The following is a 23,674-nucleotide window of genomic DNA, read 5'->3' on the forward strand; positions in this document are numbered from 1 at the left end:
ATTAATGGTTCCCTTTCGCTGCAGCTTAGTCCCACTGTCAGTTGCCGGGTGCTCGTTGGACAAAATCAACACTAATCAACATTTATTCCACTTTTGCCCTGGGCTCTCAGGAGTCTGGCAGCACTACCTTAGCCGCCCTCCCACCCTCCTCGCAGCCCCTTCCCACCTAGCAATCCACCCCTGCCGTGGTCCGTCTCGCTACGCTTTTCACCTCTCATCCAGCTCCTCCATACATCATCCTCCTCGCACCGTTCAGCTCCTCAGAGGAGAGAGCGCCCCCTCCTATCAGGCCACATTAGAGTCATGATAGATTTTCTCTTTTCATTTGCATCTGATATTTAACACAGCAGAGCGGTTGCGCTGTCACCTCACAGCACCGGCACGGGCCCGTTTTGTTTCTATCTCTGTTTGTAACGGGATCTGCACTCAGTTCCCACTGCATTATGAGAAACAGGATATGCACTTACCCCACGCGGGTGCCAGCAGTGTGTTCGTACGGCACTTCATTCTCCAGGAGGTATTATTTCAGATTTCCCACCAGCAGGAAACTGAGCTCCTGCAATAATATAGAGCCGTCACACGAGTGTTTGCTGAGTTCCTGGAGAGCTTTCTGTAAAACCACGCCATGATTGTGTGCCATAAATTTCTCTGACTGGCAGCAGTGGCAACCAAAGATCCAACTCCCCGCTCCCATTACAGCGCTGCGATAAGAACCCCGCGAAGGCTCATAACGGGTCGAGCTGATGCAGGTGGCAGGGCCGCCGCCGCCGCTGCTCGTCTCGTTCTCATTCCACCAGCTCTGATTTAAAAAAAAATGATAGTGGCAAACAGAGCTGGGAGGAACGGTATATTGAGTTTTAAATTCATATTAACTTCAAGCAACCTGTTTGAGATATGAAAATGCTCACAGCCTTTTGATTTGTCTCCCGTTGCAGCGCTCACTGTAGTTTGCTGGTGCCACAATGAGCTTCAGCCTCGCTTAGGATCTGTTTCTCTTTAATGCCGGCGCCGGTGTTAAGTGGGAAGAACCACCGCTGCTTTCCTCTCCGATCCGAGCCAAGAAAGCTGACTTTGTGAGTCAGGGGGGTAGGAATTAGGCAACGGTCCGTAGGAGACAACCAGCATGTAAATACCGCGGGGTTAAAGTTCCTGCCCAGACACTTCAAACAAAAACGTATGACATGATCTAATTCATGATTATTCCAGGTGTAATAATGTTATAGTTGATTTTTATGGTGATGGACAAACTAAATCCGTAAGGACTGGCTACTGAACGTAGAAGGGTAAATAGTCAGGCTATCTGCTCTGGTAGAGCCTGCACTTGGCTCTTTCATCACATTCCTCTCAGAGCTCGACAACTGAAAACCGCATTACATCCGTAGCAGTGATGGGTGGAGCTCCTTTAGCTCCCACACCATGACCCAGCATGCTTTGTGCACCCAGAGGGATTCCCAAGCAGCTGAGTTTGTCTTTCTTGCAGGCGAACTGGACGAGTAGTGGCTTTCTTTCAGCCGGCTGACCATCAGTGCACAGCAACACTGTGGAGAAGAAGAACACTTTCTCTGATATATTTCAATCGTAGGAACGGTAGGATGGAACGTTCTAGCGGTTTTTGGAACAGTACATATTTTAGACCCTAGGTAGTGAGTATAATAAGAAATGTGGCCCAAGTGGACCTGGTGGTTGTCCTCTGCTGATACACATACAGTCAGAGGAGGGGTGATAGGCAACCATCGTGCAAATAGGACATATATGCATGGTTTATTTAAAGAGAAAATTCAGTTTACTAAATTTGAACTAAACTCCATTAGATTGTAGTTATTTATTCACCAAGGTGTCCTGAGCAGTGATGTATCAAACAATCGTACGGTGATTGATAAATGGTGACAGTGGCTGCTCATAATCCATTTTTTTTTGGTTGCAGAGTGAAAAAGTTTCTGTGGAAAAATAAATAAAATGTGTTGTTGCTTCAGCCACCGACTCCTGCTAAGAGAGGCTGCTTTGCTGCATCTGTTTGCAGAGTGTTGCATGAAAGCCATGACAGACAAAGCGCCTCTCGCTGCAGGTCAGATTTATTCAACGTCCACAAAGGTGGTCTCCGTCCTGTTGCCGTATCCCCCTCTGAAGCTGAAAAGTGTGCGAGCAGCTGAAGCCTCTCTTCCTGCTTTGCAGAGATATTTAGCACGGTGTTGTCCATCTTGTCGGACTTCATGGCCAGAGGCATTGTCACGGCACCAACTGGCCTCATTGAAGTGACACGGAGTGCTTTGTCAGCTCCGTGTCTCAGGTGCCAACGTGCGCTTCCTAAAATAAACTGTCACGCCGCGTGGCAGGACAGAAAGATGTAATAGGAGTGTGTTGGGGCCCCCGTGCCCCCCTGAAAGGAAGCAAATGTTCCGTAGCAGAAATGTCTTGTGGCTTTGGACGCCTTCCCAGCCTCGTCACCAACAATGTGGTGAGGAACCTATAGCAGGGAGCGGGATAGTTTGCAGCATCAGCAGGGGTCACAACATGCTTCTCTGAGTGGATAACGCCTTTTATGTAGACACAGTCGTACTGCAGACCTGTTAGATTGTGACAGCTCCTTCTTATCTGCAGACATCCTCTTCCAGAAATAGCTCATGCTTGCTGTTGTTAGCTCCTCTTCCTGTTTTATAAACGTCTGTCATAAACGGAGGATGTGCACTCGGTCGGAGTTACTTTCAGATGTCCGGAGGCTGGAAATAGTGAGCATGTGTGGCAGCTCCAGGCCTGTGTGCCTGATCCCTGCTTGCAACCTGTGTGTTCTTAACTTCCTGTAGCGTTTATAGGACCAGTGAAGTAAAATCAAAAAATGGCTGAAATAGTCTTCATTAAAGAAGACAGACAAACAGAAGGATCCTGCAGGCTGACAGCTAGAGGTATAGTGATATTTTACTAAGAACAGACTGGTGTTGGATAACTCTCCATCTAAGCAGGCTTTTGGCCAGTAAATGCTGAACTCGGTTCATTAGGTGCTGAACATCTAAACTGTTTTTTCTTTTTTTGTTTGTTTTTTTAGATATTGTTACCAACTTATACCATGTTTTAGTATTTTATTTTTTAATGGTATGGTAATTGATTTTTTTTTGTGTTATTTTTTTTTATCACAAAGTCATCCAGAATTATATATATATTTTTTTAATTCTGCTTTCCTATAGACAGCCAAAAGCAAAAAACTGGAAGCATGGAATAAAAAAGGAGTGAGAACAACCAAGGTTGGCGTTCTGGGACTAGACAAAAATATGGCACGTGTAGGGGGTGGAAGTGTTTCTATCTGTCCAGCACTAATGGGGAAATTGGAAACTGTTTTATTTTATTATAGTTGTCTGTGTTCAGCGTGCCACTGCATGCTTTAATTTGCCTGTCAATTTGCTGATGATACTAGCTTTTACTACTGAGGGACAAATAAAGAATCTTTCTAAACTAAAGTAAATGAGTTTTAAAACAGACTATATTTTTCCTGTGTGAACAAGGATCTGGTCCTTGCAGATGTAATCAGCAGCAGCAGTCCTGTACAGTTTCTGTCTTTTAGCTAATTTTGCATTACATTTTCTTTAGTGATCTATTAGGAACAGGGTAGGTTGATATGAGTTCCTACTTTTTCTGCTGGTTGCTTTTCATTGCTTCACTACTTTTTTGGTTTATTGAGCTGTCAGCTTTCTTTATTCTTACCGCAGTAGAACGGAGCATTGCATGGTTTGGAACCTGGCGCACCTGGAAAACACATGTTTATGTGTGAGCTCAGACCAACAGAAAAAGAGATAGCGCTAGCTTATGTCATCCTGGAGGTTTACTACATCACTGTTTACTTCACTGGTGCTTTTTGTGTTGGTCTCAAACACCAGTGTTGTAGCTTTAGCTTGTAGCATTAGCTTGTAGCATTAGCGCGGCTAGCGTTAGCGTGGCTAGCATTAGCGCGGCTAGCATTAGCGCGGCTAGCTTTAGTGCGGCTAGCATGTGGGATCGTTCATTTCTTTTTTTGCTAGGGAAAGGTCCTCCTAACAATGCTTGTGTTTTTCCTGTCGATAAAGAGCATCGCATGTTTTATTTTCTGGATGTTCTCGACAAGTTAGCAGAGTTTACAGGTGTGTGTCAACACAGTGATAGGTGGAAAAGACATCTACAGTGACCTCAGGGAAGGAACTGTTGTTACTTGTCAGTCTGGGAAAGGTTACACAGCCAGTTCCAAACATTTTGAAGTCAATTATGCTACATTTAAAAAGATTAATTACAAGTGAAAAAACACTGACTATCAATCTTACCAGGAATAGGGGTACCATGTAATTAACCCTAAGGTCAAATGGTGTACTCCTTAGAAGAAGTGTAGAAAACTTAAAGAGTTCCATTTTAGACTCTACAGACCTTCGTTAGCATATGAAATGTTCCTAATATTTAATTACAGAACAACAGAACATGTATAGCTGTTTCAATTTGTAGTACTTGGGCAGATATATTTATCTATCCATCCATCCCCACTTATGTGTACGGTCTTGTGGGTCTGGTTGAGAGGCGGGGTACATCCTGAACAAGTCGCCAGTCCATCACAGATACACACAGGACAAAACAACCATGCACAGACACACTCACATCTAAGGGCAATGTAGAATAACCAATGACGATGTCTTTGGACTAGGAGAGTACCTGGAGAGATTTGAACCCAGGACCTTCTTGCTGCATGGCAATAGTGTTACCCGCACCACCATTGTAACACCGTGCGTCAGAAACAATGCTATGCTGGGGAGGTTAGAGAGCCAGAAAGAAGAGAGAATCAAAATGAATTCACAGACCTGTGAGACTCATAGGCAAAGTTCACACTGCAGGGAGATGTGACCCAAATCCCATCTTTTTCTTGGCAGTTTGAACAGTCCAATTCTGATCTTTTCAGCACCCCAGCCCCAAATCGGATACGTATTAGATATTTTTCATGCATTCGCAGTCTGAACGGTCATGTCGCAGTTTATCCATCTGTTTACGTCCCTCTCCTGTCTCTCTACACATCCACACACAGCAGCAGCAGTTAGCGCTCCATAAACGACCGCTGTTAACAGATGTGCTGCTTTCGTCTTAACTTACTTCGTCTTGCTAAGACGTGATCTTATTATTGTTGTAGGCTCCCATCGCTCAACAGCTTTCTAATAATAAGAAGGAGGGACGGCGGCCGGTATCCGAGTTTTTTTAAATGGGTTTACCAGATTTTTGTTTGTGTTTTTTAAACAAAACTTTATTGAACACTTCTAACAACAATTACATTCACCATTACTACTGTAATCAGCGGCCTGCTGTGTGATGTCTCCTTCAGACTGAGGTATGATGCATTTAATAGGAGTGAGAACGACCACCCCAAAAAAAATCAAATTTCAGTGAAACATCAGAATTGAGCTTCCAGACCTGCAGTGTGAACGTAGCCCCAGTCATGCAGAGTATTATTGACTTTTGTTGTGTGTTTTCATACATTTCAGGTTAGCTTTAAGCTATTTTAGAAGCTGGTGCGGTCCTGAGCATTTTCTGATGTCCTGATACGTAAAAGCACAGATTCAGACCGGGTGCAGGCTGTGTCGTTTATACCATGGCACCACAGTGTCGTGGACCCGTGGGTTTCAGACATCAGTTAACAGCCAGCTAGAAGCTCCTCAGAAAGCAGCTCCGTTGGGTTAATGTTGAAATAAGTGACCTATTTTTGCACTGCAAGCTTATAGCGTTTTAGTTTATGCTCGAACCAAAAGCACAAATAGTCCATGGACGTAGAAAACAACTGTTCATTACTCTGCCTATGCTTGCATACTTCTCGTTAGATGAAACGAGACAGCAAGAGCATCATCACCAGCTCAGGGAATTTCAGAATTTTTCACCATTCTCTTGGGTTTCAGCACCAAATGATTATCTATTTTATCAAGACAGCCAGGAGAATAACTGGTGATGAGATGAGTTGCTTTTCTGGAAGCCAGCTGGCCAACGTGTCGCTCCTCTCCTAGCGGCTAAATCCCTTCAGTCCTTCCACTTGTGGAAAAAAGATTTTGTTGATAAGTTAATATTCTGACAACAGAGATGAGATAAAGAGGTTTTAGGAGTTTGGAGGATAGTGTAACCTTGATAAAACGCTCATCTCACTGACACTGATTTTCTCCATCCATCTTCATCTGATAGGAGGTATGCAAATGGTGCCATCGGCTGGGAGTGGAGTACGGGGCTGTTAAATGGGCCATTTCAAATGTTCTTTGTACCACGCCGACTCTACCCCCCACCCCCCAAGAAGAAAAAAAAAAGAAACCTGTCAGCTCGGCACAACTGAAGTCTTTTTTGGCAACATTTTCTCCACCTTTATCTTACATCTCCTTCTGTACCCCCCCCCCCCCCCCAACACACGTTCAATTTTCCTCCCATCTCCAGCTTCTCCCCTCGCCTCTCCTTGCGCGCCATACAAATTAGGCAGACGCTGACAGTGTCAGAGCGGCTAGTCATGAAATATTAACAGCTGCTAGAGGATTTTACATTGCTACATTTCTCTTCAGACTGTGAAACATTTATTTGTGTGAGTTCAGGAAGGCTATTACCCTAACAGCCCCCACCCCCACGTTGTAGATGACATCTATCAAGCTCTCTTTCCCCCATCCATGGGCTCTGTTTCACTTCAACCATATTTGCCTCACAAATGAAAGTGACGGCGGTGTTTTGATCCGCGCCCACCAAACACCATCCTGGCTACACCACCTCTGGGTAGAAGGTTTTATTACAGCCGGGTGCTCATTGCCCTGGAATGCTTGCAATGATGTGTTTGTGAGTTGGGTGAGACTTGCAACATAAGGATCATTCTTTCAATGTTTGCATGCAAGGTGAAGCCGGCTGTTCTAAATAATAAATGCAGCGCAGTAGAATCTCAGAGCTGTTTCTAAGTGGCTACCACGCTGTTGAGCTTCCTTTCACACACGGTCTCCAAGCACATTTGGCTTGGTGGGCGGGGATGGCCCCTGTCTTCCTGCCCTTTTTGTTGGATGGCCTCTGTGAAGATGGAGCTGTCAATCATCCTGGCGGCTCGCTGAATCCGGGGAGAGGCAGCAGCGCTTCTCTGTGAAGGACTGGAGCGATGACTTCAGTTGTCTCGTGTGGAGCCTTCTGTGGGCGCAGCGTTGGTCTTTAATTAAAAGCTGCCTTTCAGTTTGGTGGGGAGGGACACAGATGATAATGTCCAGATAGTTATTCTGAACAAAGCATAGGATCCCCATAACAACTAGAGACCCACCAGTCACAGGTTTAATTTTTTTAAATTACATTTAAAAAAGATGTATCTATTTCTCTTTTACTTAATCTTGTCTGGTTATGTGATTGTTTTGTTATTATTTTAATACAAGGCTGTTTTATTTATTTTTAGGTCAGGGATTTTACTATAAGTTTACTTATGTCGTTATAGCCTCCAGGCTGTGGGACAGAGGGCTTTTGCACGAATTAAAACCCAACTGAAAACAGTCGTCACATTTGTAATGTACCCGTTTGCTCAAGTGAAAATCTAGAATGGTACTAAATAAGAAGATATTTACAAGTTTTCTAAAAATGCCATAAGAAATACAGCTGGGTGTTTCTTAATATTTTAGAGGGAAATGATCAGATTGAACTGTTAGCTGTGTATTTTCAGGTTTCTGAATGTCTGAGTTAACTATAATAATAATAACGTTTGGTCAATGTTGTAATTGAAAATAGGAAAATGATTCAAGGAGACTTTTATAGGTGAAAGAAAAGCCTCCAGATTGACCTGAAGGACTTCACTCTAAAAGTGCTTTGTCTCGTAGCCGCAGTGTTGCCACAAAGCAGTCTCATTATTTGCAGCGTCGCCCTCAGGGCCTTAATGTACCGCTTCACAAATGAAATCTGCTACGTATTCGCACGGCTAGAGGAAGCTGATAAATGCTTTTTAGGCTGCAGGACAAATTTGTGCCATCTAATGGGATATATATACTGTCTTACTCTCCAGCCAACTCCTGAGACTAAGAAGGAAATCAGATATACATTTCTGAATCTCTTTTCTTTTTTAATGTTGAAAGAAAGCGTAGGAAGTGAGGTAATGAGGTGCGTCCTCCTCTCTTATTACGTGTGGCTGGGGCTTCCTCTCGCGCTGACTGATGATGATGTGTGGCACAGGTAGCTGTCAGCACGGCGTGATTAATTAAAGGGAAAACTGGGCCAATTTGTCACGTTGTTCTAACTGTGGTCAGAGAGCAGGGCGACCTACACAGCTGATGCCTCCCTTCCCACAGCTGGCGAACTGGTCGGGTCCTGCTGTGGGAAGTCTAGTCGGCTCCCAGGGAGCTCCTGTGAGCTTGTTGCTGCTCAGTGCAGACTTGCTAACTGTTAGGAGGTGTGTGCTTTGGTAAATGGTGCTTTGCACTGGGCCTCAGCAATGGAAGCGTGCTGAGCAAGGCAGACTTAATGAACAAGAGGGAGATCCTTTGAGTAGGCCTGACACCATAACAAATGTTGCTGGACGATACATTTTTCTAAAACTTATTGCGATACATCATATTATTGTCATTTGGAGACCTTTTTCAACTAATATGATAATGGCATAATAACGTAATTATGTCCTCTCGACCTAGCGGCTCAGACAAAAACTCCCAGCCAGCAGCGGTCGTGTTGGGCTTTGACACCGATTCCATTTTCTTCAAACCAGCGTTTCTCTGACTCTCCTTCCCGAGGCTCTCATGTTAACTTTGAGCATGTCTACCTGACACAAGCGGGGTTTCCCCACCCTATTATGAGTCACGCCCCCCACCAGGCTATGCATTGTTTAGTTTTACAGCCTCGATGTTTGAGAGCAACATAAAAGGTCAGTGAAGTTCCCGTCTGGAAGAAAACCTCCCGCTCAACTAAGCTAGCCGTTATTAGCTTGACGCAGACTACGGCTAAGGGCTGCACCCCTCCTTCGAGCTGATGCATCACACAACGCTCCTGGCGTTTCAAATTTCCCATTCCACAGCACCTCCCACAGCCCACCAGGATTACCCCATTTTCTGTGGAACCCTGGCAATATTTAAGTCCTCCTACACCGAGGAAACGAGAAGGTAGGGATGAGCAGACACCAATGCACCGTACTGAAACCTTTTTGTTATCCAGTCTCAGAGAAAGGAGGCAAAAACACAAGAGGACACAAGCAAGCATGCGTACGCAAATTATTTTAATTTATCATGTGATTAAAATTTATCGTGCGATTAATTGGTTTATGGATTATCGTGACAGGCCTACCTTTGAGTACTGGATTTGAAACCTCAGAGAAACAGTAGAAGCTACATTTGGCTTTGTGTGTTTGCAAAGCAATGCCTTCCTCGTAGACTCGGTGAGACCTCTCAGCTGCTGGCCGTAACTCCCGCTGCAGGCCCATGGAGGAGAGCAGAAGCCTTGTTTGTGTTGGCCTGCACCGTTGCTCCCGGCGTGCAGCCTGGTCCGCGTCTGCAGCTCTGTCAGACCCATCTCCGGCCGGGTCCACGTCACAAAGGCAGGCTCGCCATGGGAGAGACAGGTGTCAGCAAGGCGCGCTCCTGCCCATTCTGGCCACACGCTCATCTGGCTGCAGCGGAAGGGAGAAGGGCCATCTTGGCAGGAGTGGTGGCTTGCTCCCCAATAGTCCCAGTGCTGAACCATGACTGGCGCTGGAGCTATTTCTGAACTGCTCTGTTAGAAAACCGGTTTGGGTTTCCACAGCCAGAGAACCAGCTTGGTGGCAAGTCAAGACGTCTCTAAAACTGTCCCTTCCAGTCAAAGTTGGATCCTCTTTCCTCTGACATATTCTGGCTTCTGTTGATAATAACGCCACAGATGACATCTTAATTACTCAAAAATATAATCTGGCTTTAATTAGTAATATCTCTACCAATCAATGCTCTAATATCCCTATCATAATTCAGTAACCCCCAAATTCCACATCCTCTGTGACTGCTCCGTGGTGTTCACGTACGTCCACGTCGGTCCGACTCCAGCCAGAGAGAAAGAGCCCACTGTTTCATACTGAAAGTCCTATAAAATAATGGTGAGGTGTGGGTTTGAAATATCTATTAACGTAGGATAAAACACTATTCAACTATTTTAAAACCATATAAGGTTTTGGTGGCCAGTGTACTCACCCATACTTGATTGAAGTAAAAATATGCCGAGTCAATGTATAATCAGCACCAAAGAACTTTTCAGACGCTGTTCAAAGGATGAATGAGAAGTTTGTTTTGTTTGCGACTCCTTTATATCCCATTTTTTATGCCGTGAACTCGTACCTCTCGCTCTGGCTCTCCTCGAACTCAAAGAAACTCAGAGTGGAGCAAGATGGAGTAACCGCGGATGCAGTGGGCGTTGCCTTTGACGGACTCATGGACAAGTACAGGAGCGGAGGATGTGGAATCTGGGGGTTATACTATTTACAGCCACATGTAGCGTTTGTGAACGCCTCACCAGCTGATCCCAGGTTGGTAACATAACTGCAGCAAACTGGAGTTAAACATGGCAGTAGCAGCATTTATCCACTCTACCTGGCCTCTTTACAAACCCAACCATGGTATAGAACCGAGTCAGATATGGTGTTTATGGACTCAGCTAAAAACAGTGGCTACCTTAACTACAGTGTGGATGGATGATATCAAAACAAACAGCTGGAGCTCTTGTTGTTCCAGTGCCGACCCAGCATCGGTTTTTATATAGTAGCTCTGTGGGTTTTGTATTAAATGAGGTCAAACTAACTCTAGTTTCCAACAAGCCGTTCACAACATTAGAATTTGTTGTCTTGTCTCCTGACAAGAGCAGTTCTTTCCTTTGGCCCGGCTCAGAGTTGGAACCAGTTAGAACCATGGTCTCATCTGGGCTTGCAGCAGTGGAACAGAAGAAACTGGGCTAAACGCCTGAGTTTAGCACTAGCACCGGTTTAGTGGATGGAGCGTCCTGATGTAGAAGTGTTGCAGAGTGGGGCCGCATCCTGACGGGCTGCTGCAATGACTGACAGGTTTATTGTGTTCTTTGAGGAACACAAATAAAAGAGACTCATAAAAAACGCCTTCCAAACAGACCCCACTCATCCATACTCAGAGAGCATCACTTGTTCCTTTCTTTGCACAGAGGCTCTGCTTCAGCTAACAGTGCCCTCTGTTATTTCTATGATGGAGCTTATGCAGGAGTTTTCAGTTTGGGGAGTTAACAAGATTTCTGTTTTGAAAGATTTGCATGACAGGGTAAGCAGAGGTGTGGCGTGTCAAAAGAGCTAGATGAAGAGTCACCCGTTATTCAAACTACTAGATTTGTACTGCTAGTTTGCTGACAGCTTGTTGCACTGTGATATAACCACCATGGTACTGCAGGTCAACAGTGTATCAACAGGGTATTTTCATAGCATGAAGGGCTAATTTTTTTTACAATATATACAATATATGATCAGGTCATATTTATATCGTATTTAAATGGTAATTCATATTAACCAGTATGAACCAAGGAGTAAACATTACCGTCTATAGCCACAAGAGGGCTCGCTAGGCTTGTGAAAACTATTCTGCTCCTGTACCACTTAAACATTAATTGAACATTAACTTATAGACAACAAAGACTGAACAGATGTTTGTATGTTGTTTCACTGTTTCAGTCTGCGTTCACACTGCAGAGCGTTGCGAGGTCCAGCTCAAAGGGCCCAGACCACGACAGAACTGTTATCGGAATGTCTGTGAAGCTAATAACAGCTAGCGCTAGCTTACAGCTCTGTTGTCCTGGCAGGTTACAACTTGGCTGATGGACGTGAGCTTTATGTTGTTCTGAAACATAAAGCGGTGCTACAAAGCATGTAGCACCGCTACGCTCACAGTCTAATTTAGGCGTAATTTAGATAAAATCTTGCTGGTCGGAGCTGCTAAAAAATGGTGGTGTGGTCAGGACAAGGGAAAGTGACAGCTAGCTTGATTTGACATGCTAAAACATGCAGACTGACCAAGGCGACACTTGTGGTTTCATCATGGATCGGTCTTTGAGGTGGAGGATTTGTCACCCCCTTCATCATCAGAGGTTGAGGGAAGCTTTGAGGAGCACAGCGGGCTTGAGCCTTTCCAGTTCTAGCTGCTGGTTCAGCCATGCCCGAAGCCGGTGCTGCTAAGGCAGTGGAGGACATAAAGCCTTTCTGATTGGTAAAGTGATGTAAGCAGTATCACTGTCACATTTGACAGTTAATCGTAAGTTGATTGTTTTCATCCTTAAAAGGAACGGTCCTGAATATAGAACAGAAAAGGTATTTGAGAACTTGTTTAGTTTTATACCTGCAAGAGGTGCAGCAAGATCTTTTGCCATCAGATCTTCCTAGGAAAGGAAAAAGTTCTTGAGCTGTCCCATTGTGTTGAGCCGACTCGTAGTCAGGCTGCCACATAACAGCCAGTTATAGCAGCGCTGCTGAAGCCTCCTGCGCTGGTAGCCATTTGGGTCATACGTAGAAAGTAGAAACTGTGACAGACAAGGTACGACTGATTTGCTGGGAGTACCACGAGTTGCTAACTGTTAGCCGCTAACAACTGCTCCTGCTTAGGAGCTTCCTGCTGTTGCTAAACCATAGGGCTAGTTCACAGTTTCTTATGGTGTATTTGATCATCTCCAGTTCAAAATGTAGAATATTTCCACTGATCAAGCCACAACTAGACAAGCTCTCTGTGAATAAAGATCCGATAAACACAGTTCAAGATTCACTTCATGCTTCTTTGAGTTATGCCGTCGTCAACCAAAAGCATGGTTTCTTATGGTTCGATTAATGTTTAGGGAAATATACCTTGTCTTCTGGAAAAAGAATTGGAATCTGCATGTCAGACCCTAAAGGAAACCAGAAATTAGCATTGGCCAGGGAAAACCCGATCGGTCCAATACATACAGGATGTATGCCACTAAGGGTGCTGAAGGCTTCTTTCCAAAGCAGAAAAAATGTGCAAACTTTCTAGGAGTGGTGTTTGTAGCCGACTTTGTTAGAGCAGGAGCAACAAAGCATGTGTTCCTTTGTGGGACGGTTGCTCTGGTATGTACACAGCGGAGCTCAGATATGACTGGATGCTGAGCACAATCTGTCAACCTGGCTTTATGGATGCTTTTTAGAGCAGACAGACGAAGGTAGAACAAGATATAGTCCAAGAAGACGTTTTCCTAGAATGTTCCTGCATATACTGTGTGGGATCTGGCTGCCACTGAGGTACATTTTAATTCCGTTCAAGTCCTGGAAGCCGAATGTCATCGTTGTGTTCCCATCCTGCACCCTGTTTTCTCTCTCCCTGTTATTTTTGCAGTCATCTAACTTCATCTGGGCTGAAGCGCAGACAGAGATCGCTGTATTCTTAATGTCTTTCAGCAGCCATATTAAGAGTGCAGTTTGTACGGTGGCTGCGGGGTGCAGAGGTTGTGGGGTGCTGTGGCATTAATAATTTAATTGCAGCCCCACGTCTGCATGCCGCAGGAGCTCCAAGTGATGGATATTTTTAATGATACGAGGAGCGAAAGCCTGGGAAGATCAATGCGTGCGCAGACTTGCACCAGCGTGCGGCGCGCTGTGTCTGTCAGAGCCAATGCGAGGACGATTTTGATCCCCCCTCCAATATTGTTTCTGCTCTGATCTTTGGGGCTGAAGGTCTCCGGCCCAAACGAGTCTGTCCCTTTCGCTGCCGCTGTCAGCGCTGACAATCCTCATGTTTATTTCATTTTGCGTCTGGGCTGTCTCGTTTCCCTATCCTCCAATGTCATTAACGCTCCGAGCCAGGACCCCGCGCTGCTGCGCCTAATGAATTCCTCTGCGGCTCCTCTCTCCCCTCCTAGTTACCCCAGCTCAAGGTGTCAAATTAAAGCCGGCTGAGAAAAGAGCCGCGCAACGGTGTTGGTGAGTGGCTGTTTGTTGGAGGTGGTGACTACCACCGCTTTAGTGGCCATCTCCTGACCGGTGAGGGAAAAATGAACTTTTAATCTTTCAATTAAGAACCGAGCCAACGACAGACAGAAGGTCTTGTGCGGCGCGGCGATGAGCTTAAAGCTGCAGCCCATGTCGGCACGCTGCTTTCACCTCCGTCCTGTTTATGCTCGCTGGCATTGTTCTGCACTTGATCATGAGTGGTTTGCTGTTAGCGCGGTGGCTCTCCGGGATAATTTGGGGAATGAAGTCAGCAGTGAGCATGCCTGGGTGACTGCTAATTGCGCTTTATTTAGCTGTCATCGTGAGGAGTGTAACGAGCCTCGACGTGTTATGGAGCTGTGAGGCTGCAGAGGGGAAGCAGCTTTCCTGCGTTCCTCCCGCTCTCAGCGAGCATTTATCACGGGTGTTTGTATTTTACCGACTGTACAGCAGAGACGCACCAATCAGTTAGCCAGGAAGAGGAGTGGATCAGTCTTGGCTCGTTTGGCTCGTATTAGTGATCAGTGGGTTAAAGACTTTAAGATCTGCTCATTGAATGCATCAAATTAAAAAGTTGCTGCGTTTTCAGTCTAAAGGCTCCAACCAACAAGATTTACTTTGATTCATGTTGTTTTCTGCTTAAGAAATATCTGACAAAGGCTATACACATGCAGTTTGATGCATCAGTGTGAATATTCTTGTTACTCCAGGACTCAAAGGCCCATTATTTCTCTTCATGATTTTTAGGAAAAATGTCAAAACCCAAGCTCGGTATTTGGTGCATCTGTACTGAACAGCCTGATTTTGATGATACATAGCAAACGTATGCTGTGTGGATTTTCACTGTAGGCGAGGCCACAACTGCTTTGTGTGTAGATTTCCCAGTGGAGATCCTTAGGAAGTGACCGCGGCGTGGTCAGTGCTGGGACATTAGAGATGCAGGCCCTCCTGTGTGGCTCCCTCTGCTTCTGTGACAGCCCTGCTAGATGGAAAATTGTCAATCAATTCATCAGAGCAGCGCGGGTGGCTTCTGTGGTGAGGAGCGGGAGTTGGGGGGCTGGGGTGGGGGGGGCTTACAAGAGTGCGGTGCATGATTATGGCTCCCTACTGCAACTGTGGCTGATGCTGCAGAGCGCTAAAGGAGTGAGCTACTGCACACCTGTCATCCAGCATCCCCCCTCAGACCACAAAGGAATTCCTGGCATGAATCCTGTGGGATTCTTTAAGCAGCCTCCTTCCTCGCGTTCCTCGCCACAGACCATCGTCGGCGCTTGGAAGTCCACGGCTTGTTAGGCTGAAGGAATGTGCCGCGTTAATTAAAGACGCGTTAATAGGCTCCAAAAGGCCGCGTCTCCACTTTAGGGGAGATTTGTGGAATCAGCTTGGATATATTTTAATTAAAGATCAATTAAAACATAATGAGGATGTTATTGAAAATGCCCGGCAGGCCTCTGGATCCGGACCGCTTTTCAGGAGCAGAGGGAGATTCCTGACTCCTTCCTGTTTCCAGGTTTTGGAGAAAAAAGAAGAAAGGGAAAACAGACATTCGCTTTGGGAGGGAGTGGCCGACGTGTTGGCTTAATTAAATTTCTTTTCTCCCACACACACCCCCCTCCACCCTCACCCGTCCTCTCCTCTGTTTTCAGCTGGCAGAGCAGCAGAGTGGCTCGGAGACACGGAACACTAGTTGTGCTGGCAATTATGTTAATGGGATGCTATTAGGCCATGATTCCGTATGAGCGATCGGGGAGAAGAAGAGCCCCGGCGGCGGAAGATGATAACGGAGCGTGCGCCTCGTTGATACGGCTCCAGCAGGATGATTTGCATAATGAACCCTCCCCGCTAACGAGGGGTGTGGCCTCGACACCGAGCCACTTAGGAAGCTCCGGAGTCGCAGCGTGAGGCGAGCCGACACTGAGAGCACGATGTGACAAAAAGATTCATGGACTTCTCTGGTGGCTGTGAAAGCCATTTTGGCACAAATGGAAGGGTAGCATGCATATCCTCCTGCACGCTGCTTTTCCAACTTCCTCTACATGCTCTGCTCAGTGTCTCCTTCAGGGAGACATGACAGGGCTTTTTCTTTGTAATGCACTCTGATCTTGAAAAATAAATGAGGACGTCTCCATACTGCTGGCTCTTGGTCACATTTAGCCACCTAGCTTGGTCGCAGTAACACCCGAGGTGATTTTCTTTTTCATCTGCGAAGTATTGACTCCTATAGAATATTGTTATTTCTGGCAGCTCTTCTCTAAAATGCCTTCAGCTTCCATAAATAGGAACAAATCAAATATTCATTATGCTGCCATTGTCAATTTATTCATGTTCTTTTTTTACTTTCAACCTTTCTCTTGAGAGTCATTTTGCATTTTATGCGCGGCGCGCACACATCCGTGCTAGCCTTCTTCCTTTCTCTTTTTGCTGTATGATTCACGGAGAGCGAGGCAGGAAACCACCCAGGGGCACCAAAGCCCTGCGGATTCCCTCGGCAGCAAAGAGGAAACAAGCAGAGCTCGTTGATGCCGCAATGTTTGATCGCTCATTTTGCCTAATTTAGAAAACCTGGGCTGCACGCTGATACCGTTGACCCAGATCCTAACAAGTTCTCATTAATGTGATCCCACAGAGTGGCGTGGTCCTCCTTCCCCTGCAGCCTCCATACACTATCTGTAGGTCCGCGCGCGTGGCGTGGCGTGGGTGTGCGTGGCGCCTGTAGACGTGGCCTCGGGATGCGACGGCGCTGATCTGGAAGCCCAGGGGAGGACATTAAACACCCAGAGAGCCCCCTCAGGCTGCTCTCCCCTCCGCTCGTTCTCAACCTTTCGTTCCTCCTTAATGAGAACTCCTCCTAATTATTTCGGTGGCTGGAGCGTGGGGACACAGCCAGAGTCGCCGCCGCCCGCCTCCACCCGCCTCCACCCGCTCTTAGACGTGACCGCTATGCTGATGAAGGCGGGGGATCAATAATTTAGGCCCCGTTCCCGATGATGGGATGGAGGGGGGGGGGAAGTGATACATGGGAGTGGGACACTGGATGTTAAAGGCACATCTCCAGCTCCAGTCAGAGTTAAGTAGGAGCCCCTAAATGTGTTTGCTGTAAGCAGCTGACACATTTCTGTTTACTGGAATCCTTATTGCTCTCTCTCTCTCTCTCTCTCTCTCTGAGCTAAGCCTGCATCTAAGTGCTTGTTTACCTTGCTTTCTATATCCTGTGTGTGATTATTGTAGTCTGCAGAATCACTCCCAGAGCATTCGGTCCGCCAGATGATTTGCATTTGAAATATATGTGGATATAATTGATTTAGAGGCATGAATATTGATAGCATCTTATCAGCTTGGTGCCTGTGCCTCAGAGCGCTGCCAGGAGAATAATGGTCCTCGGAGCATTTTTCTGGTCATCTTGCTCTAGTGAACGCACACATAATCTTTAAGTGTAGAGAGCCTCGGCTCCACGGAGCCTTTCCATCTCCCTCTGGGGAGGCTTCCATGCATCTTTTAAGGACTCCTCACATCAAGGAGGCCTTAGCAGAGTACCCTGCAGTCTCCGCCTCAATTATTAAAGCTGGGATTCTGATGCTCTTCATTTTCAACTTAGCCTCGGAGGAGGAGAAGAAAGACAGGCTCCACATGCAAAGGACCCTAACCATCCCCATCCTCAGTTCCCATCCCTCTCCTCAAAGGGAGAGCAAGATGTCGACGATTTTCAATCGCAGTTTATTAGAAGGTTCTCTGTTCTTAATGGAAACTTGGAGGAGGTTCTAAAACATTCATATGGAGCTCATATCGCAGACATTTCTGCTTCAAACAGAATGATTCACCGCAGTTTTCCAGCGCCGCTCTCACTGTCACTGTGGGAGAGAAAATGGGTCTGCATCCAATTATAAGCCGGGACCCGTTCGCTCACAGTGTTTCCTTTGATTGATGCGTTGCGGCCTGTGATCGCAGCTCTAACGAAGTCCAAATGGCCTGGATTGAAATGTTACTTATTGACTCAGCCTGACAAACAATAACATCAACAACAGACGGCAGTGTCCTCTGTGCTGGGTGCCATAAGCCTGGTAGAGATGAGAGATGAATCCACTTTAACACAGGCCAGGGTCTCTTCTTCACACGTTATATAAGAAGATTTAGACGTTAGCTTTAGTTTGGCTGATTGCAATTGTACTTTTCATAAACTTCATCTGTTGTCTGTGTGAATTTTGACTGCCTTTAACTCTGATTAAATATTGATAGCTTTGTGAAGCCGTGTGCTGTCCTGGGTACTTTATTCTGAGCCACAGTCTCCCTCAGCAGAGAGAAAGAACTCCCATTGATTTGGAGATCTTTGTTGATTTATGCCACGAAACAAGAAAGAATTCTGACATTGAGCTGATTTCCAGCTGAGGTGTGAGAGAATCTGAAAAAGTACATCTGTGAGTGTGAGATAGCTTGCCTGTCCGACATCTGTCACACTCAGTTAATATCGTCCTCCAGGAGCATAAATATCCTGTGGTTGGGAAAGGACGGGGGACTAGGATGGCCTAATTGGAGAAAGATGTATTCAGTATCAACAATCAATCACAACCGCAAGACAGACATGGGGTTGGAAAGCAACTTGACATGTTTTTACATGCCTACAAACGCAGATGAGAAAGACACTAAGTGTAATGTCTGTTTGCTGTCACTGTTCAGTCCATCCATCCATCCATCCATCCATACATACATCCATCCATACATCCATCCATCCATCCATCCATCCATCCATACATCCATCCATCCATCCATCCATCCATCCATCTTTCAATTCAGCCAGATCCAGTCCCTTAATATTCTAATTCACCTTATTTTGTTGAATCTTGTCATTACTCCTGTATGAGCTGCCTTTTGTGCCAATATGTTTTTTAATTATGATTATGAACATTCTAATAAAAATATAAATAATAATTTGAAACCCCAACCAAATATCATCCACAACAAATACTTCTATTCAAAGTACACTAGGGTTTTGTGATGATTGTGCTAGTATTACTTAATAATTCATTAATATTTGGAATTGAGAATTATTTATCATTAACAAAAATTACCAGAAGCATTTGGATGTTCAAACTTGTAGCAGAATTTCAGATTTGCCAAGTCCTAGTTACTGTTAATAATTGTGATTTATAACTGCAATTAGTAATTTATAATTATTGACCTATCCACCATACAATGTAACTTCTCAACTGTTAACCCAAAAAGGCGTAATTCAAGCACTAACCTTCGGACAGCAAATATCTCCTATATAAGCACAAAAGACTTTCTCTTTATCGATGGGAATTTATCAAACCAAATCGGCCCAAAATGATCAAAACTGTTAGGGTCACAAACTCCCTAAGTAACAAGAAAGACAAATGAGCAACTAAAAGTGTAAACATTTAGACCAGCTCTTTCTGGACAATTACGCAGGTAATCAGTTCGGTTCCAGCATGAAAATCACACAGAGGTACGTGAATGGCAGCCCTGATTAGCAGGAATAACCGTAAGGAATTTAGGTGAAATAAACAAATCTTTGGATCAACTTGGAGTGTCAGCAGGAATGGAACATTAATCTGATAATTAATGCTTATGATTGATGCTGGGCCAGAGGGGGAGAGAGAAACCAGGCAGGAGAGAGTTGAGAGGAATGCTGCGTGGCTGTAGTTTCTTATCCGCTAACAGTTAGCTCCCCAGACAAAGGTCATAAATCTGAATTGCAACGCAGGAAAACAGCACAAGGGAAGAGAGAACCAAAGAATGATCAGCTCAGCAGCCCCAAGACCCAGCTACAGGACTAGGTACATTCAAAACGGACTCTTTGTCGGCCAGTTGCTATGGGTTACCGTAAGCAAAACACAGTAATAGTCACATTCACTAACTTTGCATATAAAACTCGGCTCGTAGTGTGAGGCAATAAGTTCATACTCCAAGCTCTAAGTTAGTCCTGGACCATCGTACTTCTGAAACCTACTCCATCCTGCCCAAGCTAGAAAGAAAAATAACAAAATAAAAGGCATTTAATTTGTCAGCATCTTCTGCCAGCTGGGGATGGACTTCTGAGGTTGGATTTTTGGAACCACAGCGTGTCTGCTAGGACTTAAGGCAGTACAGCTTTACTTCAGTTCACAAATGAAAAATGATGAAAACCGCAGTTAGTCGACTGGAAAACACATGAAGGTTGGTCCTCAGGAAAATCTGTGATTTATTTTTGCCACCAGGATCGCAAACTGCTTTGATCCACTGGACTTCAATCATAGAGGGGTTGGGAATCAGCTGGTTCCACACAGTTAGACTTAGGGCTGGGCGATAAATCGATTTAATCGATTAATTCGAATTAACAATTCTTTAAGATTTCATTTTTGGACAATCTGGATTTTATTTTGCCAATACACTCATTGGGTTTCCATGAAGAGAACAGCATGTGATGCTGGATATATGTTTAGGCAAATGTATTGTCAAAATATTGTTAAGTGGAAGCTTTTTTTTAACATAATACGAGGTACTTCATTTACTTATTTACTTTTTTTTTTAACTTTGTTTGATGTTCACAAGTGCAGTGAAGCCTGTTCTTAGCTCAATGTGTAATACCACTAGCAGCAGATGTTTTGTTATATTTTCATTGTTTATAATGGCATGGCTGCCATCTTGTTTTACAAGCATGTTTCACAGCTTGTTTTTAGTTGCACTTTGAATTCAGGTCAACTCCCTGACGAAATGCTTGACATAAAAGCAAGGTTTTAAAATAATTTCTTTAATTTCTTTTTATGAAACAAAAAGGAGGAAAAAAATCGATTAATCAGATTTGGTATGATAAAATCGGAGATTTAATTTTTAATCCATATCGCCCAGCCCTAGTTGGACTAGTTGGACATCTAAGACTCCTGGGACATGTAGTCCCAAATGTTTCTTTGCTCGTAGATCCAACAAGCCCAACTCTTAAGAATAAATATTTAAAGGCATTGTTCTTTTTCATTTTTTTTACTTATTTAAGATAACCGCTACTTCTATTTCAATATAGGTACGATGCTAAAACAAATGACATAACTAAGGCTGTGTTAAGGTATAAAGTATATTGTAAATGTACTGTGCTTGTTAATGAGAGGATATTTATTTATTTATAGTGTTGAAAATCGACTTCACTGAACCAACAGAAATTGCGAGGGAATCAGCAGACGCCATCTTTCTGGATTGCATCCACAAATGAGCTTGAGCTCACCACCACCTGCGTCTTTCATCCAGCACTGCAATAGTTGCCACATACTGAGATAGCACCACTCAATCCCTCTCTCTCTGGTTCTTCCCTCGTCTTTTCTCTGAACAATTGATCTCCTGCTAGTGGAGTTTTTTTCTTTTATTATTTTTTGCCCCTCTTTCTGTGATTTCCTGATATCTTAGGGGCAGATCAGCATCTGTCTGAAACAGAAACATCTTAGACTATAGGATGGGTTGAGTGTGTGTGTTCTGACAGTATACCACAGAGCAGGTCTGAAACGCTTTGCTCTTGGGAGAAGGAAGCTATCCGCATATAAGAAATGAATGAGGTAATGTGCTGGGAGGTAATGGGTTTATGCAACATACTGGAACACAGAAGCTCATTAGAAGAGTTGAGCCTAAACGCTTTTGCTGCTAGCCTTATTCTCTTTGTCATAACCGACCGGTAGAAGCCTGGAAACTCAGTGCTGGAGGAGGGGGAGCTGGGTAGGCAGGGGACATTTTGGGAGGTGGAATCTAATGCTGGGAACCACCAGGCAGGGCAATGGGTGACTTACTTAATGTATGAACTGGCCTGGATCCAAGCTACAAACAAGCCATGTCGTTTCTACTGGCAAAGAAGGACAATCAATAAGAAAGCACTCAGTATTAATAGAACATAAGTGAACTGTGTTAAATGTGTAGACATGTCTGGGTCAGTAGGGACTCATCTACATTTCTTAAAATGCGCATCAAAATATGTGCTTGATACTAAAAGGTAAGCTCCAAGTACAGTGTTGTTTTTCCCGTTTCAGTTCAGACAAGGTGCTTATACAACCTCTCAGTAATTCAGAATTATTCCATGAAAACGCATCTTACAACACCTCGCAATGCAAACAAGTCTGTTTTATTCTGGTATACACTGCAAAAAGGGAACAAAAAGTAAGTACGGTAATATTTTCTCGAAATTTGTGTATTTTTCCTTGATTTAAGCAGGTAAATAATCTTATCTGCAAATGGAATGAGTATTTTAACCCCTTGAATAAGATAATTACATATAATGCACGTTAAATAAGATGATGGAGATGAGTTGTTCCTATTTTAAAAGCAAAAACATTGTTCCATTGGCAGATAAGCTTATTTACATGCTCAAATCAAAGACAAATATACTCATTGCTTTCTGTTCCCTTTTTGCAGTGTAGACAATCCAGTTTAATCCTAATTCATTTCAACACAATCCAATTCCAGTATAATCTGATTTAGATTCTAATCCATTTATATGTAGTCCAGTTGTAACACATTACAGACAGCAGATTATTTTGAACACACTCTGGCTTCTTGAGCAAGCACAGGACAAAGATGGAAAGGAAAAACTGCTTTAACGAGTAGAAACCAGGTTCAGGATGAAAGGCCATCTGCTGATGATGTTGCGGAACGGGGTAGGAGTGCAGAGCATCATGCTTGAAGGAATGTAGTGAATGTAGTGTCTGTCGAGCTAATAACAGCTAGCACATTAGCTTGTTTACACCAGACCGTTTAATGTCAGTCTCAAATATCGACACATTTGACGTAGACAAACAACGCTTAGCCTGGCATGGGGGCGAGTAAATTACATCGTCATATTAGGATCATCAACATAATTGACTCGTAGGTAATTCATTCTTTCAAGATAGAGATTTGTTAAAAGTGTTAAAATTAAAATAAACTGAGTAATTTTCATCTTCCCAAGTTGCCCCAGAAGTTTATTCAGCAGTGCTGCTGACACGTTGACAATCAGCCACTCCTAAGCTAACGTTAGCAGGTAGGGTTAGTGGGTAGAATTGTCTTGTTACTGAAAAGTGCTTTATAAATAAACTTGCCTTGCCTAAACAGGGTTTGAAATGGTGAAGTGATGAAAACACCAGCCCACACCCATCCGCTCATTGTTCAGTAGTATCAGATTTTGAGGCTAATGATAAAATAATTGAACGTAAAAAAATGGAGGACTCAGACTGAAGATGACTAGTAGAGCAGTGTCTCTGCTCTGTCTTCTCTATCCCCCAGTTGGTCGAGGCAGATGACCGCTCACACTGAGCCTGGTTCTGCTGGAGGTTTTCCTCCCTGTTGAAGGAGAGTTTTCCTCTCCACTGTCGCTTCATGCTTGCTCAGTATGAGAGATTGCTGCAAAGCCATCGACAATGCAGACGACTCTCCCTGTGGCCATAAGCCCTTTCAGGAGGAGTGAATGCTGCTTGTCAAGACTTGATGCAATCTGCTGGGTTTCCTTAGATAGGAAACTTTTTGATCAATCTATATGCTTTGATTGAATCTGACTTTGTAAAGAGCCTTGAGTTGACATGTTGTGAATTGGCACTATATAAACAAAATTCAATTGAATTTAATAGAGCAGGAACTACCGTATTTTAAGACCATAAGGTGTACTGTAAATGAACGTGTTTACGTGTGTCTATGTCCACACATAAGGCGCCCCGGGTTATAAGGCTACTAAATATATTACCGAATCACTCCGCCTCTTCACCTACACAGCTCTCTCCTGGGAGGGAGAGCTATGCGTCTCTGTCTGGAGGACAGAGTAGTTGGACCACGCTGCCCTGTTTCTAACATAAGGCC

At 44.4% G+C, this 23,674-nt stretch overlaps 1 protein-coding gene across 8 annotated transcripts in view; it reads left to right on the plus strand.

The window, feature by feature from the left end:
* The window catches only part of LOC105915943 (pre-B-cell leukemia transcription factor 1), an 83,449-nt gene that overhangs the window by 8,219 nt on the left and 51,556 nt on the right, over window positions 1-23,674 (plus strand). Inside the window, exon 1 of one of the 8 annotated variants that reach the window (XM_036141607.1) lies at window positions 2,752-2,900. The exons of the other annotated variants lie outside the window; for them this stretch is intronic. Coding sequence (XP_035997500.1) covers window positions 2,834-2,900 — 67 coding nt within the window. The 5' untranslated portion in view covers window positions 2,752-2,833. Of the gene's footprint in view, window positions 1-2,751; window positions 2,901-23,674 lie in introns of those variants that run through there. 8 annotated transcript variants of the gene reach the window in all.

This window comes from Fundulus heteroclitus, chromosome 9 (genome assembly GCF_011125445.2).
Source record: "Fundulus heteroclitus isolate FHET01 chromosome 9, MU-UCD_Fhet_4.1, whole genome shotgun sequence".
Taxonomy (NCBI): domain Eukaryota; kingdom Metazoa; phylum Chordata; class Actinopteri; order Cyprinodontiformes; family Fundulidae; genus Fundulus; species Fundulus heteroclitus.